At 40.7% G+C, this 24,175-nt stretch overlaps 1 protein-coding gene across 5 annotated transcripts; it reads left to right on the top strand.

Annotated features, from left to right (window-relative positions):
* Positions 1 to 1,308: 1,308 nt before the first annotated feature.
* Positions 1,309 to 24,175, top strand: BUB1B (BUB1 mitotic checkpoint serine/threonine kinase B). Of its 5 annotated transcripts, none has more exons than XM_071808700.1 (24): positions 1,309 to 1,529; positions 2,320 to 2,482; positions 4,104 to 4,163; positions 4,403 to 4,547; positions 5,783 to 5,979; positions 6,082 to 6,260; positions 6,380 to 6,579; positions 8,501 to 8,595; positions 10,560 to 10,786; positions 11,073 to 11,182; positions 11,996 to 12,093; positions 12,376 to 12,428; positions 12,880 to 12,990; positions 13,210 to 13,294; positions 13,690 to 13,792; positions 14,957 to 15,243; positions 16,123 to 16,313; positions 17,666 to 17,812; positions 17,984 to 18,096; positions 18,317 to 18,478; positions 19,160 to 19,302; positions 20,740 to 20,911; positions 21,297 to 21,403; positions 23,622 to 24,175. In XM_071808700.1, the coding sequence occupies exons 2-24, from the start codon at positions 2,340 to 2,342 to the stop codon at positions 23,809 to 23,811; spliced, it is 3,318 nt and encodes a 1,105-aa protein (XP_071664801.1). In that variant the 5' UTR covers positions 1,309 to 1,529; positions 2,320 to 2,339; the 3' UTR covers positions 23,812 to 24,175. The 5 variants fall into 5 exon arrangements, with proteins under 5 accessions (XP_071664801.1, XP_071664802.1, XP_065694980.1 ...); XM_065838908.2 differs by lacking the exon at positions 1,309 to 1,529 and adding an exon at positions 1,628 to 1,735; XM_065838909.2 differs by lacking the exon at positions 1,309 to 1,529 and adding an exon at positions 1,716 to 1,855.

The raw sequence follows: 24,175 nt of genomic DNA, 5'->3' as shown, positions 1-24,175 counted from the left end.
ATGTTGCAGCACACGTGTTGCTCTGTATCTGAGCCAGAATTCACAAACAGAATCAAAACCATCCCCAATTATCAAAAAGGGTACATTTTCTCAGAAAACTTATTCAGGGCAATATTCAACAACAAGTGATTCAGCACACAGTTCCATAGTTTTATAAAACACATGCTGACCACGACATCCTGATACGAAAGTTCTATTTATAATAATGGCAATACTCATTATATGAAATCCTGCAGAAAATGTTGGTGAAAGGACCGAAATTCCAAGGTAAGTAATAATCTCAGAACAGCAGGGATTTAGCATTCAGTCTAAGCGTGTTGTATCATAACTTGTTGTACATTGTCCTCAAGAGCTGCCCAGCATCTCTGCTTCCATTCCTCATCTTTTCCTCTTGGAAAGGCTTAGGTAAGCTGGTTATTATAGCGTGGGTTGGTCCTCTCTCAAAGTGCAGGAGATGCAGGTCTCGGAGTGCTCCTGAACACAGCAAACAAAAGACGTGTTAGAGGAAAAGTAGCTGCACCCTTACAAAGATCCCAGTGCACAGAATCTAATGTATTTGAAATAAGGCACAGAGATTGCTGTGATGAGTTCTAGAGACCGCATTTCTGTTTTTCACCCTGTTTTTCTGGAAGTTGAGATAAACACTTGTATGATAAATCTTAATAGAATAGCTGAAAAATGTAAGAGATCATATTATACTTGATGTTATGCTTGGATTTGTATATCTTAATCATGCATTTTATTGTAAAGTAAGCATGATAACTGTTGTTTTGTTTAAAACAAGACCAGTTTTCTGTGAGTGAGTTTTCCCTTCAGCCAAGTTCTAAGGAACCGCACTTTTCTGAATTTGGCTGCGTGTTTTTTCAGACGCCGCTGGCTCCGGAGCTGCTAACGGTAGCAACGGTGCTCAGAGGAGCCCCAGGTTTAGACTCATTATTATGGAATAGTGTGATTATTACATGCCCAGTTTGCTTTATGAGAAATATTTTTTGAATTGATCACCTTTCTATAATAGCAGGCAGCTAATGTAGATTACTCACAGGAAATTTCTGTCCACGTCTAAGGCAATTATTTTCGCAGCTGCCTCATATTGCAGTTTTTGCAGATACACAGTGCAGAAGGAAGACATCTGTACTTTTAAGGCCCTGAAAATATTGGTTTTATTTAGATCTCAACTCTCAAAGAAAAGTTAACAACTAGTCAGGGATACCTGAAAAGTGAGCTTTTCTGTGATAACAAAGGCTAGTTGTTCCCCTCAGAAAAAGCAAGATATGTATTTGTGTTTTTCAGACAGAGAAATAACCCGGAGAAACGAGCAGGGTCGGGTCACCAGCAGAGCCACTGGGGGGTCAGAGGAGCATCAGAGCTGAGCGAGGGAAATGATGGGGGCACACGCGAGCAGGAACAGGACGCGGCAATGTTCCTTGTGGAGACAGCTGCTTGTTAGACGGGATCAACCACAACGTCATTAATTAGAAAATTAATCGTGTACTCCGCTTGCTGCACGCGGGCGGCGCGCGCAGCCTCAGGTGAGCCCCCCGCCCCCCCTCCCCCCTATCCCCTGATGCACCGGGGCGGCACGGCCGGTTGAGGGCGGAGCCAATCAGGCGTGGCGTGGCGAAGGGGGCGGCCAATGGGGAGGAGGCTGGCGGCCGTTGGCGTTTGAATTTTTGCACGGGCTGAGGCAGCGCTGCCGTTAACGGCGCTCGCGAGGGACCTGAGGCGGCTGCGCTGGGTGCGTGTGGCTGCGGGTTTTGGCGGGCGGCGCGGGCTGAGGGGAACCTCGCTCTTCCCGCTGGCTGCTGACGGGAAAGTGTGGCGAAACTTACCCGGCGTGAGGGGAGAGCGGCCGGAGGTGCGTCCCGGGGACCAGCCGCCGTTCTGGAACCCCTGGGAAGCGGCTTCTCCTCTGGCCCTGCGTGAGCGGGGAGCCCTGAGGCACAGTCTCACCAGCCCGCTGCGACTCGGAGCTGAAGAGCCAGGGGGGCCTGACTCGGAGTGCGGTGCTGCCGAGGGGCCCTCGGCCGGAGTTGGCCGCTCGCCACCTGAGGGGAGGCTGCGGATTGGGAGGAGTGAGGGACTACGCAGGTGGGGAGGGAAACAGCGTGATTTTAGTAGCCTTTGTTCCCTCAGATTTCTGATTGTAAAGAATTGCTCTTTTAATATATATGTGATTATCGTGGAGGAGAAATTCCCTCTAAAAGTTGGGGAACTGAACGGTGTGCTTATGGCCACACAGAAAGTGTGGTGGGTCGGCTAATGAAAGCCAGTTCTGTCAGGTTTCAGGTCAGTTTCCTGTTGTTTTTGTTGTTAATGTAGAATTGAAAGGAGAGGCTGTCATGTCACAGGACTGCAATGACGAGTGGGAGCTGAGCAAAGAGAACGTGCAGCCCCTTCGGCAGGGCCGTGTCATGTCCACCTTGCAGGAAGCGCTGGCTCAGCAGGACACCGCCATCCACACTGCTGTTCAGCTCAAAAAGCAGTGAGCAATGTTTGGACACCTCCTTTCCCCTTGTCTTCCTGCCTCCTCGTCAACTTTTCTATGTCATAGTTAACTGTACTAATCTCATAGGCATTAAAAAAAGCAGAAAACAACAGAGGTTTAGTAACTGATGTCTATGCTGCTATCACAGCCCAGGTATTTAGGGCTACTTGGTGTGGGTGCTGTATGGCATACACTACAATTTTCAGGTTAGCAATGGAGCTTTTAAACAGCAAACACCAGGGAGATTTGCTTGTGCTTTTAAATCTACTCACATAATTTATAAAGATAAGAGGTTTGGGGTTTTTTTTGTCTTTCCTATGATAGTCTATTGAAGCAAGGTATTTCTCAGGAGACAAATACTTCCTGCTATCGTAACGTAGGCACAGGTATCTCTGTGTGTCTTGTCATGCCAAACCACCTGGGTGATTTCATATGAAGTCGGCAGGACCTATGAACAGCTGCCCAGTGCTTACTGAACCAGTGCTTATCAGCTCTATCTGAATTTTTTTTAATGCAGTGCCATGGAATTGTTATTGTACTGGGCTCTGCAGGATGGTTTGTCCAACTTGACTCGTTATGTTTGTGAGGTGTAATGGTTGAGCAGAGCCTCCCAAGAGCAAAGGGCTGCCTGGGGAGCGCTGCAGGATGAAGTTGGAGCCACTGCCAAACCCAGGCTAATGTTCTTGTCTAACTCAGGCTGCAAGGTTGTTTTCTTTCTCGAAGTGCTGCCTGAGGGTGAAGTCTTCATGTTGTAGGTATGGAATGATGCACAGGAGTTGAAGATTGAGACAAGGTGATGGCGACTGTCAGTGTGGCCACTTAGATGTGTCTTCACTGTGCTCTCTGGTACACTTCTGTAGTTGTCTGATCATCGGCCTTTTCTGTCATCCTGTGCGTGTATTCCAACCTCCTTCTATACTTAAATAAGGGGCGTTTCATACAAAAATTTAATTTTGTGATATATCTGTCTGCTAATAACTTTTCATAATGCAGCAAGTGTTCTTTCAAAGGGGTCCATATTAGCTTTGGGCTAGTGGAAATTCTTGGAAATATCCTTCGGAAAGATGCATATCTGTTCTTGCTAAATAATGATACATTTCCTAGCACTTTCGTTTTTGAAGAAGAGTGCAAAAGCTCTTGATTCTTCTGGTCTCAGTAAAAGTTCAAGTCTAAATATATACTAACCTGACCTTTTTTTTTGTTTTAAGTAAATCTACAAAATCGTATGAGTGAGAGCAATTGCCTTAGTTTACATTGTAGAAAACATCTTTACAGTTATGTACTTGTATTTATTGGATGGAGGCTGAGGGGAGACCTTGTTGCTAGTTGTAGGCAACTACCTGAAAGGAGGTTGTAGCATGGAGGGTGTTGGTCTCTTCTCCAAAGTAGCAAGTGACAGGACAAGGGGAAATGGCCTCAAGTTGTGCCAGGGAAGGTTTAGATTGGATATTAGGAAAAAAATATTCCTGGAAAAGGGTTGTCAGGCATTGGAGTCACCATCCCTGGAGGGGTTTAAAAGGCGTTTAGATGAGGTTCTTAGGGACTAGAGTTAGGTTGATGATCCTGAGGGTCTCTTCCAACCAAGATGATTCATTCTATGATATTCTTTTCTTTTTAGGGAGTTTGAATCAGAAATCCGATTTTACTCTGGAGATGATCCACTGGATGTCTGGGATCGGTAAGTGTCCTTTTATTTCAAAGGAAAGAATGGAAAGGTCAGATATCCTTCTACAAGCTACTATAATTTAATAAGAAACTAATTAAAAGATAACATATTATTAAAAAAAACTGTTATAGAATTGATATTTCAATACTCTGCCTGATTTTTTTTTTTTTTTTGTCTCCTTACATTGTACAGAAATAGAATCCTTGTATTTTATTCGGAACTGACTTCCTGTGAATATATTCCATCCCTAGGTACATAAAGTGGACAGAGCAAACCTTCCCCCAAGGTGGAAAGGAGAGTAATCTCTCAGCAATATTGGAAAGGGCAGTGAAAGCACTTAATGAACAGCGTCGATACTACCAGGACCCCCGCTATCTTAACCTCTGGCTCAAGTTTGTGAGTGTTCGGTGAATGTGTCTTCTGTGCTGCTTTTCTTGGTACTCATCATGGTATTTGCACAGTTGTTTGTAACAAGAGTCACAAAATATGTTGTACAACTGGTGCAATATTAGAAGTATCTCTCTGCAAACATGTTACCTACTCCACATTTTCAAAAGGATTTCGGACCTTTTTTAGGATTATTCAGTTTGGACAGCTACAAACTCCATAAGTTTCGTTTTGGAAAAGCTAGTGCGAATGAGTAGAGTTGGATTATTTTAAGGAGATAATCAAGTGATTTAAAGGAAGATTTAATTGAGGAGGCTCCATAGCACAGTGGGTAGAACTGTGATCTAGTAGACATGTGGTCATGAGTTCATAGTCCCACTGGAGCCTGGGGGACTCTGTAGCCGCTGCAAAGATCCTCAACTTGATCTTGACCTTCTGGGTTGGAAGGTTGGTTGCCCTTCATGGAAGGAAACCTGAGGGGGCAGGAGCAGCCACAAGGTGAACCCACAGGAACAAAGCTGGAGCTTAGGAATAAAAAGAGAATTTGGAAGGAGGGGACAAGCCTTTCAAGAGGAATACAAGAATTCTGTGAGGTGATGCAAGGAGAAAATTAGAGGGCCAAAACCCAACTTCAGCTGAGCCTTGCTGCTAAAAGGCAACAAGAAATGCTTGAAATGAAAAAAAAAAAGTTCTGAATTCACAGATGCATGCTATTAAATGTGAAGCAATCAGAAAGTAATAGTTATTAATCTGGGCCCAAGTTTTTGTTGTTCTCATCTTCTTAAAGCAGCTTCTCTCCAGGTTTAGCTTCTTGAGCTGATTTACTAGTTCCAAAACTGATAAGAAATATGTTGTCCATTATCTAAAGCTAAAATGACTATTCTCAGGAATACTAATATGACATAGTTCGATCATTGAATTATCTCAGATTAAAAAAAAAAAATCTAAGAAATGACTGACTTGGACTAGATAGGCTATAATTAAGGGATTAGTAACAATATTGACAAATGTATACATGCAGTCAGGGGTTTGTCTCATTATTATTCTTTTCCTATTGAGTTTCTTTCCTTTACCTTGTGCACTGTGAGACACAATACAATTGCATGTCCTGGCTTTACAGCTGCGCCTGTAAGACTCGTATTGAAATCAATGGGATCCCTCTTGCAGGAGGCATCAAAAAGCGGACAGGGACTTGGAATCCTTTTTAGTCCAATGTGAGTACTGAAATACTTTGGTTGTTTCAGGGAGATTGTTGTAATGAGCCCTTGGATCTGTACAGTTACCTACATAGCCAGGAAATTGGCACAAATCTGGCACTACTCTACATCACATGGGCAGAAGTACTTGAGGCTAGAGGAAATTTTAAGAAAGCGGATCAGATATTCCAAGAAGGTCTTCAGCGCAAGGCTGAGCCTTTGGACAAACTCCAGTCCTATCACAGGTAAGTTTCCAGCTGAAGGGATGAATTCAGAGTAGTCCTGTGTGATTCAGTGAATACCTGGTATGGTGAATTTTATGCTGACTTCTTCGATGTTTTTCTCAGGCAGTTTCAGACCCGTGTTTCTCGACAGACACTGCTTGGACTTGAGGAAAGTTCTGATGAAACAGATATGGGTCTTCTGGGAGCTGCAGAACCTCAGAGAAGCTCACTGGCAGATCTAAAAGGCAGGGGGAAGAAAAAAGTGAGAGCCCCAATTAGTCGTGTAGGAGATGCACTGAAAGGTACATTCAGTTGCATAAACCACATATTATTACTGGAAGAGTTACATATTTTTGTTGTGGAATTTACACTTGAGTGTGATAATGTAAAGGTTAATTTGCATAAATCTTTTTGCTTGCAGCCACAAACCAAAACAGAAGCTTCCAGGCTCGTACTTCTCAGCAGCTTTCAAACAACCCAAGTTTTGCTGTATTTGATGAAAATTCAGCTTCAGCTTCTGGACCGGAGATTCCCGTACTTACCCCACAGCCGTGGGCAGCACCGCCAGTTCCGAGAGCCAAGGAGAATGAACTAAGTGCAGGACCTTGGAACTCTGGCAGGGTAAGGAGTCTCAAAGTGGACTGGCAAAAGAGGAAAGTGTGTGTGAGGCGATGACTTCTAATCTTTGGGACAAAGGTTGTACTTTTCCCTTGCCTTGGGTTTGTGTCTATTTGTAACTACAGATCTTCCTAAAGAGTCTCTGGCCATGTGCAACCTATTCAGGTTTAGCAAGCTGATCTTGCTAGGATAAGTTTTAAAACTCTTTAGAGTTCTTCAATCAAGAAATTAGAATTCTTGTTAACCAGAAAAATTGGTAGAGATGGCCTGCCAAACTGTTTGGAGAGCAGAAAAAGAATATGAGAGGGAAAACACTAGTCAAAGAAAGGGAGAGAAGCCAGGTATTAGTTAGTTCTGTAAGAAAAACAAGAGTTAAATTGATATGATAGAATACAACCAGGAGGAAGAACTTGTTGCTTATTTTATGAAAATAAGGCATGTACAGCATTCTGCAAGCCTATTTTGAAGTACTTGTGAGGAAAATAGAACAGCGGAGATCAAAAGAATTGAACTACTGTATCAATGGAGTATTTATCCTGACAATAGGATGACAGAAAGTAGGTTCCAATAGTTTAAACCAGTGCTGGAGACACGAATAAAGTCAGCTGTACTACACGTGCTTAAGCCGTTCTAGAGAAGTGGTTCAAGATATTATCTGGAGAAAATTAATCCTATGAAATCAAGTTTGTTTCATAGGTCCTTAGCTACCTCTCATTGTCCCCCTGCTCTTTGTAGATTAGAGGGGAAAAAAGAAAGTGATCAGGTGATGAAAATATTTTAGACTTATAACAAGTTCTATATTGAGAAGCTTAGAAACAAAAATTAGGATTAGAGGAGGCAAGAAAATAGGCTGAAATTCATGGAAACTCCAGGAATAATTAGTACCAGATACAAAGCAATTTGATTAAGTGAATGGAAAAGTTCGGAAAATCACAGGTTTAATTTAGCTGTGAAGAGTGAGGAGGAGGAATTATTAATATAAAACTTCTGCTTATCAGTTGCCTCGCTTTGGTCTGCTTAACACATTCATTCTGGTCCCCAAATACTTTCGTATTCTTTTAATGTCTGTCCTTAGTGTTCTTTCTGTTCCCCTTTAATGAAATTCATTAGATTTAATTAAAAAATCTGCAACTAGCAGAAGAGTTAAGGATGTTTAATTCCCCTCCAGTGAAGTGTGGTGCTTATTCTGCCTTGTATTACAGTGAGAGAATAACCTCTTGTGTGCGCCTTGAGATAGTAAAAGCTGCGCAGAGGAAAGAGGTTTTTCTTTTAGTGCCAGTGTGAAGATAGATAAGTAAACAGTTTGAAAAATGGTGGAAAAGAGAAGCCAGTTTGTGAAATATCCCCACTATTTAACTACTTCTGCTTAAGATTCTAGGGGAATTTCAAATAGGCAGATGAGGATAACGTGTTGTCAGACTAAATTCCATTTGTCTTCTCTTAAATAATAGCCCTCAGGAGCAGTTAAGGGATTTTTGTTGTATTGGAATGACCTCTGAGAGGAAAATTGAGAAGTCTGGAAGATCTTGGTGGACAGCAGAAGGAATAATATCATAGAACTGGGACAGTCTTGGTTGAAAAATTAGGACTATAGCATTTTTGGAAAACAAACAAGAGGGGTGACTAGAATACCCAGCTTGACCAGCATTGCCTCAGAATAACAAAAACTAGGTACTAATCAGGACACAGGAGGAGCATGTCTTGCTTTTTTAGGTACCGGTTCTCAGCTGATGGTCTGTAACAGTTTATGGATCAGAACAGAATTCATTCTATACATTAATCTTGAAAAAGTTTCAGGTTTAACTTTTTAAATAGCAAACTATAAATGAGCCAAACACTGGGAAGAGGGATATTCAGAGTATAGAGGAATATGGAGTCTAAAAATGAATCTTTAAGCTGTTAACATTGACTTCTCCTTCCTCAGCGTCCTCGCAGCAGTGCAAATTCTGGTGTAGAAGTGCCCTGCCCGCTGCCCAATTTCACCCCGTATGTGGAAGAGTCGGCTCAGCAGCAAGTCATGTGAGTCTTTGCTTCAGTTTAAAATGGGGTCTGCGTTTGAGATTATCAAAGCTGCTTTGTAAGATTCTGACTCATTTTGCCAAGTAGCCAAGCCTCTATAGCTACAAAAAATTAGAAATCTGTCAACCTGGAAGCTCTTAGTTCTTCAGCTTGATAGCAGAGGCTCTAGTGGAGAATGCGTAAGGATGTGGGAAGTGTTTGACTATCGCTGCTCATTATTTGGGAGCCTACATCATATTTATATATGCTAATTAGTTGAATAGCTTAACTCGATGTGTTTACACAAAACCACAATTACCTCTCTTAGGATGCTGTTAACTATGAAAGCAGCTCTGAATTGAGACAGATTTACTGCTGTTTTCCTCTATATTGGGAAGTCTGTGCTCCATCTATCTGGAGTTTTATTCTGAAACAAGCTATCAAAGTTTCCATGACAACGGTGTTCCTTAGGTCATGGAGGAGTGTGCTGTTTTGCCTGAAATTATCTTCCTGCTTGTACAGTGCTCACTGAAATGCTGATAAATCCCAGGAGATTTATCCTGCTGTTTTGTCAGACCAGAGGAAAATAGGTTATTTTGCAAAGCTGCTGACCTTTCTTTTTCCATGACTAATGATGGCCACAGAATGCGTAGGCTCCTCCTAAGACAGAAGTGGAAAAGAATGTTTGATATTGCCAACAGCTTCCATGGCTCTGAATTGCACATAATCAAGGAGTGTTGAAAGGTGGCAAACAGCATGGATTTTTCGTGTGGGTTTTGTATGTTGCATGTGGACTGCGGAATCACTCTGACCAAGGACACACCATGCTTTAGTTTAAGAGTATGTAAAAATTAAATTTCTCTTTAAGCAATAAGACTATTTCTTGCTCCTGGAAGTCAGTGGTGCCGTAGAATTAAAGCTCTTGACGTGCTGGTCTCTCAAAGACTCATTACTTACAGAAGGCAGCATCCTTTTATACCAGGGAAAAGGATGAAGTGAGTGGGAATTGAACATCATGCTAAATTAGCTGTAAGCAACTTGAGCATAGAGTTTGTAGGCAGTTTTATTCTATGTAGTTGAAAGTTTAAAAGCAGATTTTTTTTCTGCCTTTGACTTCATTTTCTCCTGATACCAAAGTTGTAAACCAAATCAAGTCTGAAAGTGTTACATTTAAACTCAGCAAACATGATGCAAATCATGCCATCCATTTTCATCCAGAGAAGGACCCTGTAGTGATCTTGGTAACAAGCCTCCACCTTCACAAAAGAAGCTTTAGAAATCCCAGCCATGAGGAGCACCTCTTTGCCTCATTTCCCAAATTCACCTGCAAAACAAAACAGATGTCTCAGAACTGTGCACTCTGTTTGCTGTTGAACTGTTTCCCCAGAGCACAGTTAACACCTTTTTTTAAGGTCAGTTGTTCAGATCATCTTTTATTGAGGTACAGAAAATTGCTGGAGTCATCTGGATTACTGGCATCTGTAAAACTGTACAAATTCTGGTTTCTCTCTCCTGAAATGAGCAATGTAGCACATTCAAAAAGCACTTGCAAGTTAAGAAATAGACTGGTACTGTCTCCTTTCACTGCACAGGGATGGAGGTGTGTGTTTGTTTTGTAATGAGGCACTTCATTCCTGTCACTCAGCATGTCACCCTTGTCACACACAGGCTGATGGAGCCCAAGCATACATAGATCCTGTTGCAGAATGCACAGCAATTCAGAGTATCATAAGAATTGTACTTGTTGTTGAATGGGCCTTATTAACGCTTGGGTTTGTTTTTGTTACACAATTCTGAGTTGGTATGCTTGCCCCTTACGTGCTATCATTCCATTTTTTTTGTTTCTTTTTTGTGTCAAAGGGACAGAACGTCTTTACAATATTCCACAACTTGATTCTGAAATGAGCTATTTTTTCTCCTATGCTTGCTTTTCTGTGTTACAGTGAAGTATGTATAATCAAAGTAATAATTGCATGTTTTTTCAGGACTCCCTGCAAAATCGAGCCCAGTATAAACCGTGTTTTAAGTGCTCGCAAACCTGAGAAAGAGGAGGACCCACTACAGCGAGTGCAAAATCATCAGCAGGATACTCAAGAAAAGAAAGAGTTGGTGATGTACTGTAAAGATAAAGTTTATGCTGGAGTCGAAGAATTTTCTTTGGAAGAGATCCGAGCTGAAGTCTACAGAAAGAAAACAAAAAAGAAAACCGAAGGTATGCTTCAAAATGGGATGATGTAAGACTTGGAGATAAAATCATAAAATTATGCTTTTTATCAGTATACAGCTGTCTGTTATTGCAGCTACTTTTCTTTTTCTACTGGAATAGTTATTGAACTTCTCTGAGGTATAGAGAAAGTAACATACCTGACAGCTTTACATGTAAACCATGAAATGGGGAAAGAAGACCAGAGGTTTTAGCCCCCTTACAAATAACTTAGGTTTCAGCCACAGATTGCATGTGAAATATGCATCGTGCCTTAAAAGCTTCTCTCCCTTAGAGGAGATGCAGGCCCTAGCACAGAAGAGGGAAGAAATACAAAGGAGAATTGAGGAGCTGGAGAAGAAATTGGAGAAAGAGGAGGACAAGCAGCAACAACCACTTGAACAGGTACTGTCCTCATTTAACTGTGCTTGTACAAGTAGCTACTATTTTAAGTAAAATACCAAAGGAGGAACTACATCTGTTTTTCTTTAGCTAACCTTTCTTAAACTTGTTGAAAGGATGATTTTGTCTATTTTATGCATACATCAACCAGTAAATGAATGCTCAGAGAAATATTTATTTTCTTCTCCCCGACCTGCCCCCAGTTCATATCCTCTCACTGTAGGAATGTGAATCAAAGACTCCAAGGTATTAGATTTTTCCTTTTCTGAGCAGAGTATCCTTCACACAAGCACACTCTGGTCTGTCATTGCTTGCCTAGCAATGTTTAAACTCCAGTTTTCTTATAGGTTGCAAATAACAAGTAGAAGTTAATTATTTTAAAGCTTTTCCTTTTTCCAGCTTAATCAGTTGGGCTAATAAAGTCTGTTTTCTGTCGTTCTCTCTCCCCTCCATCCTCATTTCCAAAACAAGGCCTTAGAGTAAATATTTTAAATAAGGAAATACAAGGTGGGGTGAATTTGATGTGAGCTGTGTAACTTCTTACCTATGTCTTCAGTAGTTGCAGTACACCTAAAATCTGTGAAAGTTACATATGGTTGCAAAGAGTAAAATTATGCATTTTAACTACACTAAGCGATAAGAATGGACTTTATTTTCATGTGTGTAAATTAAGTACAAATAAAAATGGCTAAAGATGGCTATTAATCCATGGGGGCTTTAACAACCTACGCAGCATTATCATCATGTTTGTTGAACCTTGTTGCATGGCTTGTGAGTCCATCACTGTAGAACCAAAATATGGTTTTGTTTCTACAGCCAACAGATAGAACAGAAGCCTCACCACCTTTGGGACTGCAAGGAGTTACTTCTTCCAGTGCAACAGAAGTTGGGGAGAAGCAGCATCTGTTGCAAAGGTAATACAGGTTTTTCTTTGTCAGCAGTGAGAGAACTTGTGGGGATAATTAATTATGAGTGACATGGCTCGCTAACAGATAGGCAGAGTGGGATATACCCCTCAGCATCAGCCTGGAACCAGGATCTGTAATCGATCCCGATATATTTTTGATTATTTTTCTGAGGGATCTTAGCGTCGTACAAGTAGCAAGTGTCAGCTTGGCTTGCCTTTTTGACCAAGTTTACTTATGTTTTGTTAACATGTGTAAATTACAAGAAACAAGTTTGTATCTTTTTCACAGTGAATTCCAGGCCTCTGAAGATGCTCAGCTACCTAAACCATTTTGTTCTGAGGGTAAGTGTTTAATTTTTTTACCATTAAGGAGAAGGCAGTGTTAAAGGGAAGTGTTCTTTTATATGAATAGCAAGACTGCAACAAACTAAACTCAAAAGTCTGGGTGGATTAGGAGAATGAAAATGAGAACATGCTAGAAGTGCCTTTAACCATATTCAGTAAAAGAATGAGCATCTGAGGTCTGAGAACTGTCACTATTTGAAAGCACTTTTGAGAAGAAGAGCTTTCTTTTAGTGACTGAAAAGCATGTTTCACACTTTCATATATGCAGTCTTACTAAAGTGAGTGAAAGAGTTTAACACTAAGATTAATACTGTTTTAAGTACTTTTTCCTCAGAGGATTTGGTAGAGGAATACAATCAGAAATTATATATTCACTGTTGTTGTTGAGAAGGGCGCATGCTGAAGAAATTTACTGTTGACCTGAACTGACTACTGTCACTGTTGACAGGGGTGATCCGGTCTCTTGCTGTATGCCCAGATATGCAAAGGGGAAATGTGCTTTTAGACTCTGAGTCTGAACAGGGGGAACAGAGAGATGAGGCCAGTCTTGGGAAAAAAGGTACGAATTCTGAAGCTGGCTAACATAAAAGTTATTAAAGTGTGGTTTGTTAACATGACTAAACCAAGCCTTTTAAAACAGATTTATTTAAATGTCAGTTCTGTAACTTCTTGCTAGGACTGGTATCTCTAAGACTGTGTATTAAATGTTTTAAATAGCATTGGATACACTGTTGTGGAGAAACTTGATATAGTAAAGCATCTTGGGTTTTCTTTACAGATGTCCGTCTCCTTCCTCCACCAGATCCTGCTATGTCTTTCTCTGTATTTGATGAATCCTCTACTTTGGGAAATCAGAATATAAGGTAGAATTATTCAAGACCTAGATTTCAGAGGGAGTGAACACTGAAGTATCAAACCGCTTTCTGTAGCAGCTGAAATACAGTACTGTTTCTTGGATGGATGTGGGGTGGGTTTTTTTGTTCATATTTGTATTTTTTTGTTGTTGTATTTCCTTACTCTACTTGGAAAGTCCATGATGAAGAAATACTTTCCTGTTGTTCCTCCTCAATCTAGAACTATTTAAGCTGCTATATAAACTTTGTTAATTTTGGAGAGCTGTATATCTTGCGGTTTACTGGTAATTATGTAGTAGAAAGTGTTAGATTGAAACTGTCAGGCTTAAACTCTTAAGGGGAATCTCAGTTGAGGATTGGAAGCTACTCTAATAAATATTTAATGGAATATAACTTTATCTTAGTTGTTCTGCAGATCACACACAGAAAAGTGCCCGTCGCCCTCTTGCTGTTCGGAAACCTTCAGAGTCTCTAACTGCAAAGGAGAACATCCCACCAGAACCCTGTGTAAGGACATTATTTACCCCATTTACCGCCTGTCAAGGAGAAACCAACATAGAATGTCTTGCTGTTTAACTGCGTGAGACTGGTTGGGCTGATGTGATGTGTGATAAGCAAGGATTCTAAACTTGTGTCTGGCATGGCAATACTTGAGTTGGGTGATGTTTAAATTACGCTGGAGATTTAATATTTTTATTAGGCTTTAAGGTGGCCAATATGGAGGTGAGAGTAAGGAATCTTCCAGATTTTGAGCAACTGATCAGTGGCCAGGATTCCTCACACTCAAGCTTTAAAAAGTTTGTATGATGGAGAGCTGCACTCTTAAACACTGCCTCCTGTTCCACTCCAGTTTCTTGCCACACATCCAAACAAGAATCTCAGCTCCTGTGTTCCTCCCCTGAAGTGCCTTACACTTAACTCCCTTAGACCTTTGTATCTTGCTTGCTAAGCTATATGTCTTTGTGGCAGTTTTGCAGATGTTTGCAAAACTTTCAATAGAGGTGATAGTTGCTGTCTCACCAAAGGACTTAGTTATTGCTTATCACGATAGACCTTTAGACTGGCTGAGTGAAAGGACTTTATTCTGAGCTGAGAAGGATTTTATGTACACCTACAGCATGAAATACTTGGCAGGGCCAAGCATGGTAAGCATCATGCTGATTAGGTTTTAGATTCAGACTGGATAACTGCGTAGTGCTACTTTCCGTGTTCTGTGGGCCTTAAGCACCCAACATTTTAGTAAGCACTTTAGTAAGATGCTTTGAGCTGAACTGAAACGCACTTCTGGGATGGTAGATACTAGGTAGCCTTCAACAGCCTTAACGTGGCAACTCTGCAGTGCTCTAGAGGGTAACAGAGGGTAACAAAGCTACTCTCTCTCCTTTGGGAAAAATGTGTGTAACTGTGACACAGAATGCTTGGGGTTGGAAGGGGCCTCTGGAGGTCACCTGGTCTAACCCGCCTGCTAGAACAGGTTAACTATATTACAGTTAGGTTTCAATTACTCAAGCTGAATGAGCAATATAAGTAGACTACATGAAGAATGAGTGTTAGATTCATGTTGGAAGGTGTGAGGTGGAAGAAAGGGGAGAGATAAATGTTCAACTTTAAATTTTTTAAACATTGACGTAAAAATCTACAGGTTTTTCACTATCTCTTATTTTTTTTCAGGATGAGCTGAATGGAATTGAACCTTTGAGTGAAGATGCAATTGTGACTGGCTCCTACAAGAACAAAACCCTTTGTGCCAACCCAGAAGACACATGTGACTTTGTTAGGGCTGCCCACCTGGCCTCAACGCCCTTTCACGGGATACTGGCTCCAAGAGTCCCAGCTCCTGCTTTTTCACAGGCTCTCCTGAAGGAAGATTGTCCAGAACCTAAGGCAGCACCTCTGAATCAGGAAACATTGGTTTGTGAGGGAGCCTACAGTGAAGCTCTTTGTGTAAAAAAACTGAGGTAATTAACAACAAAGCTTCTTAAGCCCTTTTTCCTCTGTGTCTTTGCTCGTGGTTTTACTATTCTGTTGCTGAAGAAGCAATTTTCTGCAGAGATCAGAATATACTGAAGACAGCCATTTCTCTGGCTTGGGTCCATTTTGCCTTGAGCAGATTTAAGAGGTAACAGCAAACCCACTTGGCTTTTCAGCATTACTGCTGCGGGACTTTAACTCCATGCTTTTTCTACCAAATAACGTGAAAAGAAATTCATAAACACATTCTGTCTTTGGAACCAGAGATTAAAAGTAGCATCATCAGTTCCTTTTATACTCACGTGGTTCTGTAGTTATTTTAGTATGCAAAATGCATCTGGTGATTGTGGCTTAGATTTCTTCTACAGAGGAGAAAGGCGGGAGAGAAGAAACTGGCAAACAAGCTTCTCTTTTATAATTGTAAAGGAAAAAGTATCTCTTGTATTGGGTTTTCTCAATTTAGAACTGAGTTTGATATGTTAACTGTTAGTATGTAAACATGAATACCATGCTGAAAGTGTTTACTTGGCAAGTTCCCTGGGAAAGCGTGCTGATTATAATTAGGAAGGAAGAGCAAGAGTTATTTCCCACCCAGCCCTCCACTGTTTTAAAAGCACCGTAGGTCTGAATTTTGGTAGATACTAGAGCAATAAGCATTCATTGTGTCTTCTCTTCCATCAAATATGACTGCTATAAGAGAAGATCAAATTAATCCATAGACTAAAATTCTGAGTAGAACCAATCATTGAAGCTAAAAGGAAGCTCTGACATAGCTGTTGGTTTTCTGCTGAGGGTGGGAAAGGAGCTGGTGTTATCTAGACACTGTATCTTCTGAAAGTCTGAATAGCTGATGACTTTATTTGCAGCCCTATCATGGAAGCAAGCCTGGAAGATACTCGCTCGTCAGGTTCTTCTGTCTCCTCAGGATCTTCACTTTCCTCTGTTACACAAATATCTACTATTAAATACCTGCATATCCCTGAGAAACTGGAACTTGCTCAGAGCTTGCCCATTGAAACGATTCCTGATTCTGGAGGTATCAGTGAAAACATTACTGGTAAGTACTAAACTGAGTTTTGCTCACAATGAATAACTTGCATCTGACGTTAAACTGGTGCTTTTTCTGTATTTCCTAAATTCTACTCAGATTTCTGCGTATTTCTCATTATTTCGGCTGTGACTAAACTCGTGTCTCCCTTGTCAGAAGTCATAGTGAGATATACAGTATATTATGACGTCAGCATCCAAAAGATGTACATATTAAGGTGATGTTAAGTTATTTAAGGTATTAAAGCAGAGAATGTAGAAGTAATGAGGTTTAATGATACTTTCTTAAACTTTTGATCATTCCCATTGCTTTTTTTTCTTGCTCTCTGCACATGTCCTTTGAACTGCAGTTCTCAACCTGATGTAGTAATTCTACTGAGCACTCCTTAAGGCTGCGTGGAGCGGAAACTTGCTGTGGGTGTCTGTCAGCTTATTCCTGTAGAATATGCCAATAAAATTCGTAGGTTTGTGATGGTGAAATATTGGAACACCTATTTAGCCTTCAAACTACAATGTTTTCTGCATCTACTTTCATGGAACTACTTCCTTCTCAATACCTTACTGCAATGCTTTTCAAATAAATATAACAGTAGGTAATGATACTCTGGTTCTTACCTTTGTACTGGGAAAGCTTAAAATGTTGTCACCCATTACCAGCTGTGGTCCTGGGGAGAGGAATTCAGTAGAAGCCATCTGGTTCTGCTGTGCTTTACTCTGCTGATCGTTTGAGATCAATTCTCTTCAGGCTACTGTGGTTTTGTACAGATGAATGCATGTATTGAATGATGTTTCTCTGTGTCCTATTATGCAGGAAAATAAACCCAGACCTAGATGTAGTTATTTGGTGTGTCTTCCAGGAGGTAAAAACCATTAAATTCTTAATATTGCAGTGAGCAGCAGAGTTGGACTCCAGTTTTGTTTTCCTTTTCCTACATAAAACCCCTGCTGCATTCAAAGGAGAGAGTTTCAATAAAACTTTATTTAAAAATCACAACCTGATCACTTGCTCTGGACATAGATTTTAAAAGAGTGTTAATTTGCAAAATGAGTTGCAGTTCTGCTGTGGCTGTGCAGGTCCACCTAATGTAATTCAGAGATTTGTCTCTTGTGAAAGATGCATGAAGCTACAGTAGAATCATTGAGACCTCGTGATGAGATGGTCTAGAAGGTAGTTTCAAAGGTAGGTGCTATGTTTACTTCACGGAACAAGAAATTATTGGATAGAGATTAATTGGCTGAAAGGCAATGCAATAAATCAGTGTGCAGACAGAAAACTTCAAATATCCAGACTACTTCTTGTAATCAAGTCACAGAGACTTAACACCTGGTTTCAGCTCACATTTCTACTACTTGTCTTCCTAGGTGACGATGTAACTCAGCTCTCATGGACCACTGAACAGCGTAAGAAGCTTTTCGATCCTATGCCAGAATCACTGGCTGCTTCTCCGGATTTTCACCTGGAGGCTTGTGCTCTGCCTGCCATGGAGTCTGAGAAGGAGGTTGAGCTAGGTGGGTCTGCCAGACACCCTGCAGTGCAAGGGATCTGTTTGTGTTCTTACTACTCTGAAATATGCTTCATATTCACCCTCAACAGTTTTATGTGGTGTAGATGAGGAGTAATGAACAGCTTGGGCCTGTATGTTTGCTGTGACAGCTCATGAATGTAAACTTTTGTGACAGGAAATGAGACTTACTGTATCAAATGGGAATACTGGACCAATGACGAATACAAGATGTTTTTTGCCATTCCAGCTAACTTTCCCCAGTTGGATGCAAAGGGATTTGCAATAAAGGTAATGTGTGGTGGTACGAAATGTTAAAATGTCAGCCAATATGAAGTAAAAGGTAGTAAGTTTGGTCTTAATCTCTGAATTCTGTGCTTGAAGATTGCTACTTCAAGTCCTCTTTCTAATTGTTGATATAGATTAAAAGTTTGAGTGTGAAAAATTACTTCCTTGAGTGATTTTTGCTTTATTCCAAAAATAAATGTTCTCCTAATGTACCTTCTTGTAGGTGTATTCTCAGCCTGTGCCTTGGGATTTTTATATCATGCTTCAGTTACAGGAGCGTTTGAATACTGACTTTGACCAAAGCTTCAGCGAGAACTGCAGCTGTTACTTGTATGAAGACGGCTGTGCTGTCTTGCACAGGGATATAAATCGTCTCACACTTGGGGTCAGTACAGATAAACAAAGTACGATTGTAAAAGACATGAACTCTTGTGTAGCTACCATTAGTGAGTTTTCTGTGTAGTTATGTTCGTTGCTGAAAACAGCTTCACACGTTTAATCCTGTAATCTAGCTCCTCTGGTTTTTTTATTTCATCTATATATAAATTAGGACCGTTACAGCCTTAGAGCCTGTTTCTCATTTGCAGATCATGTGCTTCTCAGAGGCAAACCAATTTTTCACTTTTTTTTTGTTCTTGAGTGATAAATGACCAGAGCCAAGAACCACATGTTCTTCCACAACAAGGTTTGCATCTAAAATTCTTGTTTAACTTGGCATCTTTCAATGAGTTCCAGTCTGCTATAGCAAGGTCATTTTAAATAAAATCTTGTAAGTGCATTTTGAATTGTTGCATACCAATATGATACAAATTGAACTGAAGACTGAAATCACTATTTAATTTCCTCCTCCTGATCTTTTGTCTACTTCTGAATAGCAGTGTCTCTTAAGAGCTCATGGCTCTCTTAATTTTGGCTGGGCTGATCAAGGGCAAAATCTGATTATACTGAACTTAGGGTAGGACCGTTACCTCTATACAGATGAACAGAGAAAAAAGGGTGAGCTATAAATATTTCATTTATCTGAGGTAGAATGACGTATAGATAGATATTTATTCCCTCTTTTCAGGATGTTATTCATGGCTGTAAGTCCATCCCAGAGGATGTTATCCTGCTGGTTGTTCACAACCTTCTGAGTGTGGTAGAGAAGCTCCACAGAGCAGAGATTGTCCACGGAGATCTGAGTCCAGAGGTGTTCTTTCTGGGAGACAGGTTTGTCTCTTTGCATGAATATGGGAGGACATACAATGCATGATTTCAGCTACAGCTCTTGCACTTTTATTATTTCTCCTCTTTATTTGGGGTACTGATATTGCAGTCCGTTATTTTTAGGCTACATTGGATTCTGAAAATAGCGAAAACAGTTTATTTAGGAATAAATCTTTCTCTTGTTTATTTCTATAGAAATAGTATGCAATGATGTTGTAACACATATTATGCTAAACAAAATATTTTTGCTATTGTGCCTATGTTCTCCTTTACCAATGCACTGGACAGCTAACTGGATACCAGTAAATAACTGACCTTTTGGTTTTACGTGTCTGAAAAACATGAAATGAGAAGTCAAAGGGCAAGTGGGACTGGAATACCCAGACACTCTCTTAAACAGTTTTCTTTAAGCTCTTTCCCATCTTGTATTAACGAAGTCACATATTGTCACATATTCCTTGGAATGTGATCCGTGAACTAAGTGTGGGAAGATGTTAACTTTGGAATGACTAATGGTTCAGCTGTAATTCCATTAAAAGAAATTCACTAAGGCTGTTCTTAGGCTTCACGGATATGTTAAAAATAATAGCTATTAACTTTAAATTTATTTTGAACTTGGTTATCTAACAGGCACATCCCCAATATATGTTATTAATAATTTATTTATACATTACATACATGTACTACTGAAGTTCTAATATTTCCTTCACACGTCCCGGTGAATTGTCTTGCACATTCCTCAGGGTGCACACATCCTAGTTTGGAAATCCCTGATCTAACAGTGGCTTGATGGACTTGGATGTCGCCTGCTGGATTTCTCTGTGTGAATACAAACCAAACGCCAAAAAGTTAGGATAATGTTGGTGGGTTGTTTAGGGTTTTTTTAGACAGCAAAAGCTATCCTAGGACTAGTGCCCAGTATAAATTACAAAATATGCTGATAGCACACAAGTATGTAAGAATAGTACTGAGCAGTGTGATGTGTTGATACTGTTGGATTGACAGTACATTGTTGCTTGTACAGATACCCCAACAACCCTTTCTGTTTGTCCTCCCGAGTGTCTGGACTAAGAAAGGCTTATTAAAGTATTACAGAGCTTAATTATTTCTTGTGTAAAGTATTCTGAGATCTTGAAGGAGAGGGAGAAGTGCCAAACATTGAACTATTTTCTGCTTCCACCAACTGTGTCTCAGATAACTGTGACACATATCAAACCAGTGTCATCATTAACCCTTCAGTGTTCCCTACTGCTTGTTCTGGAGAGGCCAGTATCCTCTGGCAGCTCCAGCTGCTTCCCGCGGGGTGTCCCTCCAGCAGCAGTTCCGGAGCTCGCCATCAGAGGGGAGCCTTGGCATAGCGCACGCTCACCTGCACTGCACTGGGAAGTTGGATTAAAACAAGTTGGATTGTCTTATGCTTCATTTGCTTTCTCTGCTCAGGATCTGTGATCCCTTTGCTAAGGATGAGATGACAAGAGCTCTGAAGATAGTGGATTTCTCTCACAGTCTAGATTTGAGAGTACAGTCTCGAGTAGATTTGTCCCACAGCTTTCCCATATCTCAGACCCCTCATGGACAACAGCTTCTGGTGAAAAGCTCTCTTCCTTATCAGGTGAGTCTCTATTTAGCAGGGCATCTTAGTTTCCATGTTTCCTTTGCAAAAATCTACATTTTCTTAAGTTTTATATTTTGCAAACTCTGTGGAAAGCTCTGATCAATAAATACTGAATAAAGAGAACTTTTCATCTTCGGCGTTAAGTGGAGGAACGAGCAGCGCTGTTGGAGCTGCTCAGTGTGTGTGACTACTGTATTTGTGTAGGAATCTATAATAAGACCAGAATTTCACGTCTTGAAGTTTTGTGCTTAGCAGGTCTCCAGAAGGTTCTGATGCAAAGACAAATTTGGACCTAAATGTCTGAAAGCACCAACAGTAGAAATCTGTAGTGGATTTGCAGAAGTTGACAGAATTTGAACTTCGACGTTTGTTGTGATTGCAGGTAGACTTGGTTGGCATTGCGGATATAGTCCATCTGATGCTGTTTGGGGATCACATCCAGGTCTGTCAAGAGAATTCTACCTGGAAAATCAGCCAAAATGTATCAAAGTAAGTCCTTTTGCAGAGGAGGCTGCTAGGAAAGAACACACTCATGACTTCCTTCACTTTCATTCAATGGTACCATCTTCAAAGCTTAGAATACAGAACTTAGTGCTGTTGCCAATTTGTTGTTGACAAATTCTGAAGCTACTAGACTTGTTTGTTGGATAGTAGCCTTAATGCTGTGGAGGAAACAATTTGAAGCTGACTGTGAGCTTACCAGTCCAGTTAAGATGATTTTGCTTTTGTTTCAGACAAGACTCAGTCTCTCACTTGATAAACTGAGCCTGGGGGAGTTTCTAAGTGGGTGGGTGGCGAGGAAAAAAACTACATGACCATGTTGCTTTAGAAATGGAGATTATTTTGTTTTTCTGCTTTTTTTCATTCTGGCTGTGCTGAAAGGCTACTAAGACACTAATGCAGGGTTCTGTCTGTGACAGTTGCAGAAGCAGTATACATGAACAAGAAGGAAAATAATTTAAAATTGTAATTTAAGATCATGTGCAAGCAGCTTCTTTTGGAAGCTGCTGTTTGTCCTTGGGTATTAATTTCTCCTGCTCTCTTTTAGCCGCATATTACGGGTATAAGACTAATCTGCCTTCATCTGCCCTTTTATTTGTTCTTAGACTAAGTGTCCATTTTGTTAGTCACATCCTGCAGAATTTTCTGGCTTAGTGTCTCAGTAAGATTTTCCAGAACGCTCTGCTCATGACAGAAGTTACTGGAGATGTCTGCATTAAGGATCGTGGTGTATTGGCTCCACTCGCTCTGTGAATGTCCTTGTATAACCATTGCTTGAAGAAAACCTGCTACCAGCCTGGGAGTTGCCCAGTTCCCTAGCAACCTGCATTACTTATACTTCCTAGTTCGTTGTGTTCAACCTTTGAAAAAAACAAAACAAAACAACCCCCTCACCTTAAACTGTGTAAAGAGGAAAAATGCTTTTTTCTTTATTGGGCATATATATGTTTTTCTACTACTGACACCAGTGGTTACAAGGCTATAGCTCACTATATATATACCATACTGCAGTTACAGGACTAGGCTGTGAACAACAAAATCACCAAGGGTGATTGTCCTCCGAAGAGGTGAATATCAGTGATGTATAGGTTGGCAGTAAATATGTATGTTATACTGCCTTGGTTTTAGAAATACTAAAAAGATAAAAAGGTGAAAAAGCAGAGGCAACTAAATCATTGGCGGAGACTGGCGTTTGCTCTCTGCTGACAGACATTCTAACATTGCCCACCTCTGAGCTGTGGCAATCTGAACTGTCACTCAGAACTCTTTAGACTCTGTTGTGCCTCTTGTCTACGGCCATGAAGAAAATGGCCTCAAGTCTTGCACTTTTTTTTGGTTAGGTTGTGTATGACTTCATTATTTCAGAAAATGTAAGTTACAAATGCAGAAGTACAGGCCAGATTCCTTCGGAGACTGTGGCTGCAGTTGTTTTGTGAGTCACATACATAAAGCAGTCGGAAAATTAGTTCAAAAGCCAAGGTAACCCCTCACTTGAGGGGGGGAAAAGTGCTTCAGTAGTCAGAAGCCGTGCAGTCTATGGACTTGAGTGCGAGACTAAAGAACAAAGGGTTAGCTCTGATAGCGCTTACCTGAGACTGAGTCATTTCACCTCTTTATTCATGGTGTGTGGGTCTGTCTGTGAGAGAGGAGATTTATTACAATTAATTGTCTCTGAAATGTTGTCTATATGAGAACTCTGGCAGATGGAAGGTAAGGGGAAAAAAAAAAAGCAAAACTGGTTGTAAACCACATTTTGAAAAATTTATTTCTCTTGGAGCTTTTCTTTAATATTGTCCTGTGAACTTAAGTTGAAAATGGGGGAGTAAGATTTGCCTGTACCCTTTATTCATGGAAGGGATCTGCCAGTTTTGTTGGTTCAAAGAATGCTCTGGGTAACTCCTTTAACTGGCTCAGTGTGCGTGCTGGCAGCTGGCAGGTACACCAGACGGGCTAACGGTACAAACAGTGGGTTTGACAGACCTGTGGAAACACCTGTCCAGTTACTCTCCAGAAGCATACTGGTGAAAGAGGAACGGGCCCACGTGGATAATACATTCCCTCCTTTCCTTTACATTTACTCATGTGAGTGGAAGAATGATTTCAGACTTGGTTTTCACAGGGCATTTAGTGCTGAATATAGATGGAAATAGTGACAGACGTGTCGCGTGTGCTTCCCATTTCACTGAAACTGCTCTGTTTGTTTTAGGACTGGTGACAGTGATTTCTGGAGTAAACTTTTTGGGAGAATTTTGAATGCAGATGGTAAGTCCACAGTGCCTCTGCTGAGGGAGTTAAGAGAGGAAATAAGTGACATGTTTGACAGCTGTTTCCAAGAACGTCTTTGTGAATCCTTGGCTGCGCTGGGAGAAACTTTACTCTTGGGGAACTTCCTGTGATTTCATAGAGGACCAATGCATTTTGTATTCTAGAGAGGAATATGTTGTTAACTTTCTTTTTTGAAATGTAAACATCAACAGTGATTGTAGTTGTTTCTGCAATACTTCACATGGGACTTGCTGAAGAACGCTGATGTTGCATCAGTGCATAGATAACCTCCTAAGCCTGCTACATGAACTAGCCTGTGTCTGAGCGGTTTGCCAGAGAAAAGTGATTGTCATAACTGCCCTTGCCTCTTTTTGTATGGCTCCTTAAAAACGTGCTTAATACCTAGTTCATGCTGCAGTCTCTGAAGTTCTTTGTCTTATGTTTGGTTGGTCTTTTAACCAGTGTTTCATCAATAAAGTTGTATTTTGGTAGCAA

The sequence above is a fragment of the Patagioenas fasciata genome, chromosome 5 (genome assembly GCF_037038585.1).
Source record: "Patagioenas fasciata isolate bPatFas1 chromosome 5, bPatFas1.hap1, whole genome shotgun sequence".
Classification (NCBI taxonomy): Eukaryota; Metazoa; Chordata; class Aves; order Columbiformes; family Columbidae; genus Patagioenas; species Patagioenas fasciata.
The sequence above is the reverse complement of the archived record's forward strand: the minus strand, read 5'-3'. Positions and strand labels throughout refer to the sequence as shown.

Bases quoted from the DNA above. Each gene is read 5' to 3' on its own strand.
- BUB1B (XM_071808700.1), top strand. From the start codon at position 2,340: ATGTCACAGGACTGCAATGACGAGTGGGAGCTGAGCAAAGAGAACGTG. The intron at 6,580-8,500 runs GTAAGGAGTCTC...CTCCTTCCTCAG, and splicing joins GACCTTGGAACTCTGGCAGG to CGTCCTCGCAGCAGTGCAAA. The intron at 19,303-20,739 runs GTTTGTCTCTTT...TTCTCTGCTCAG, and splicing joins GTGTTCTTTCTGGGAGACAG to GATCTGTGATCCCTTTGCTA.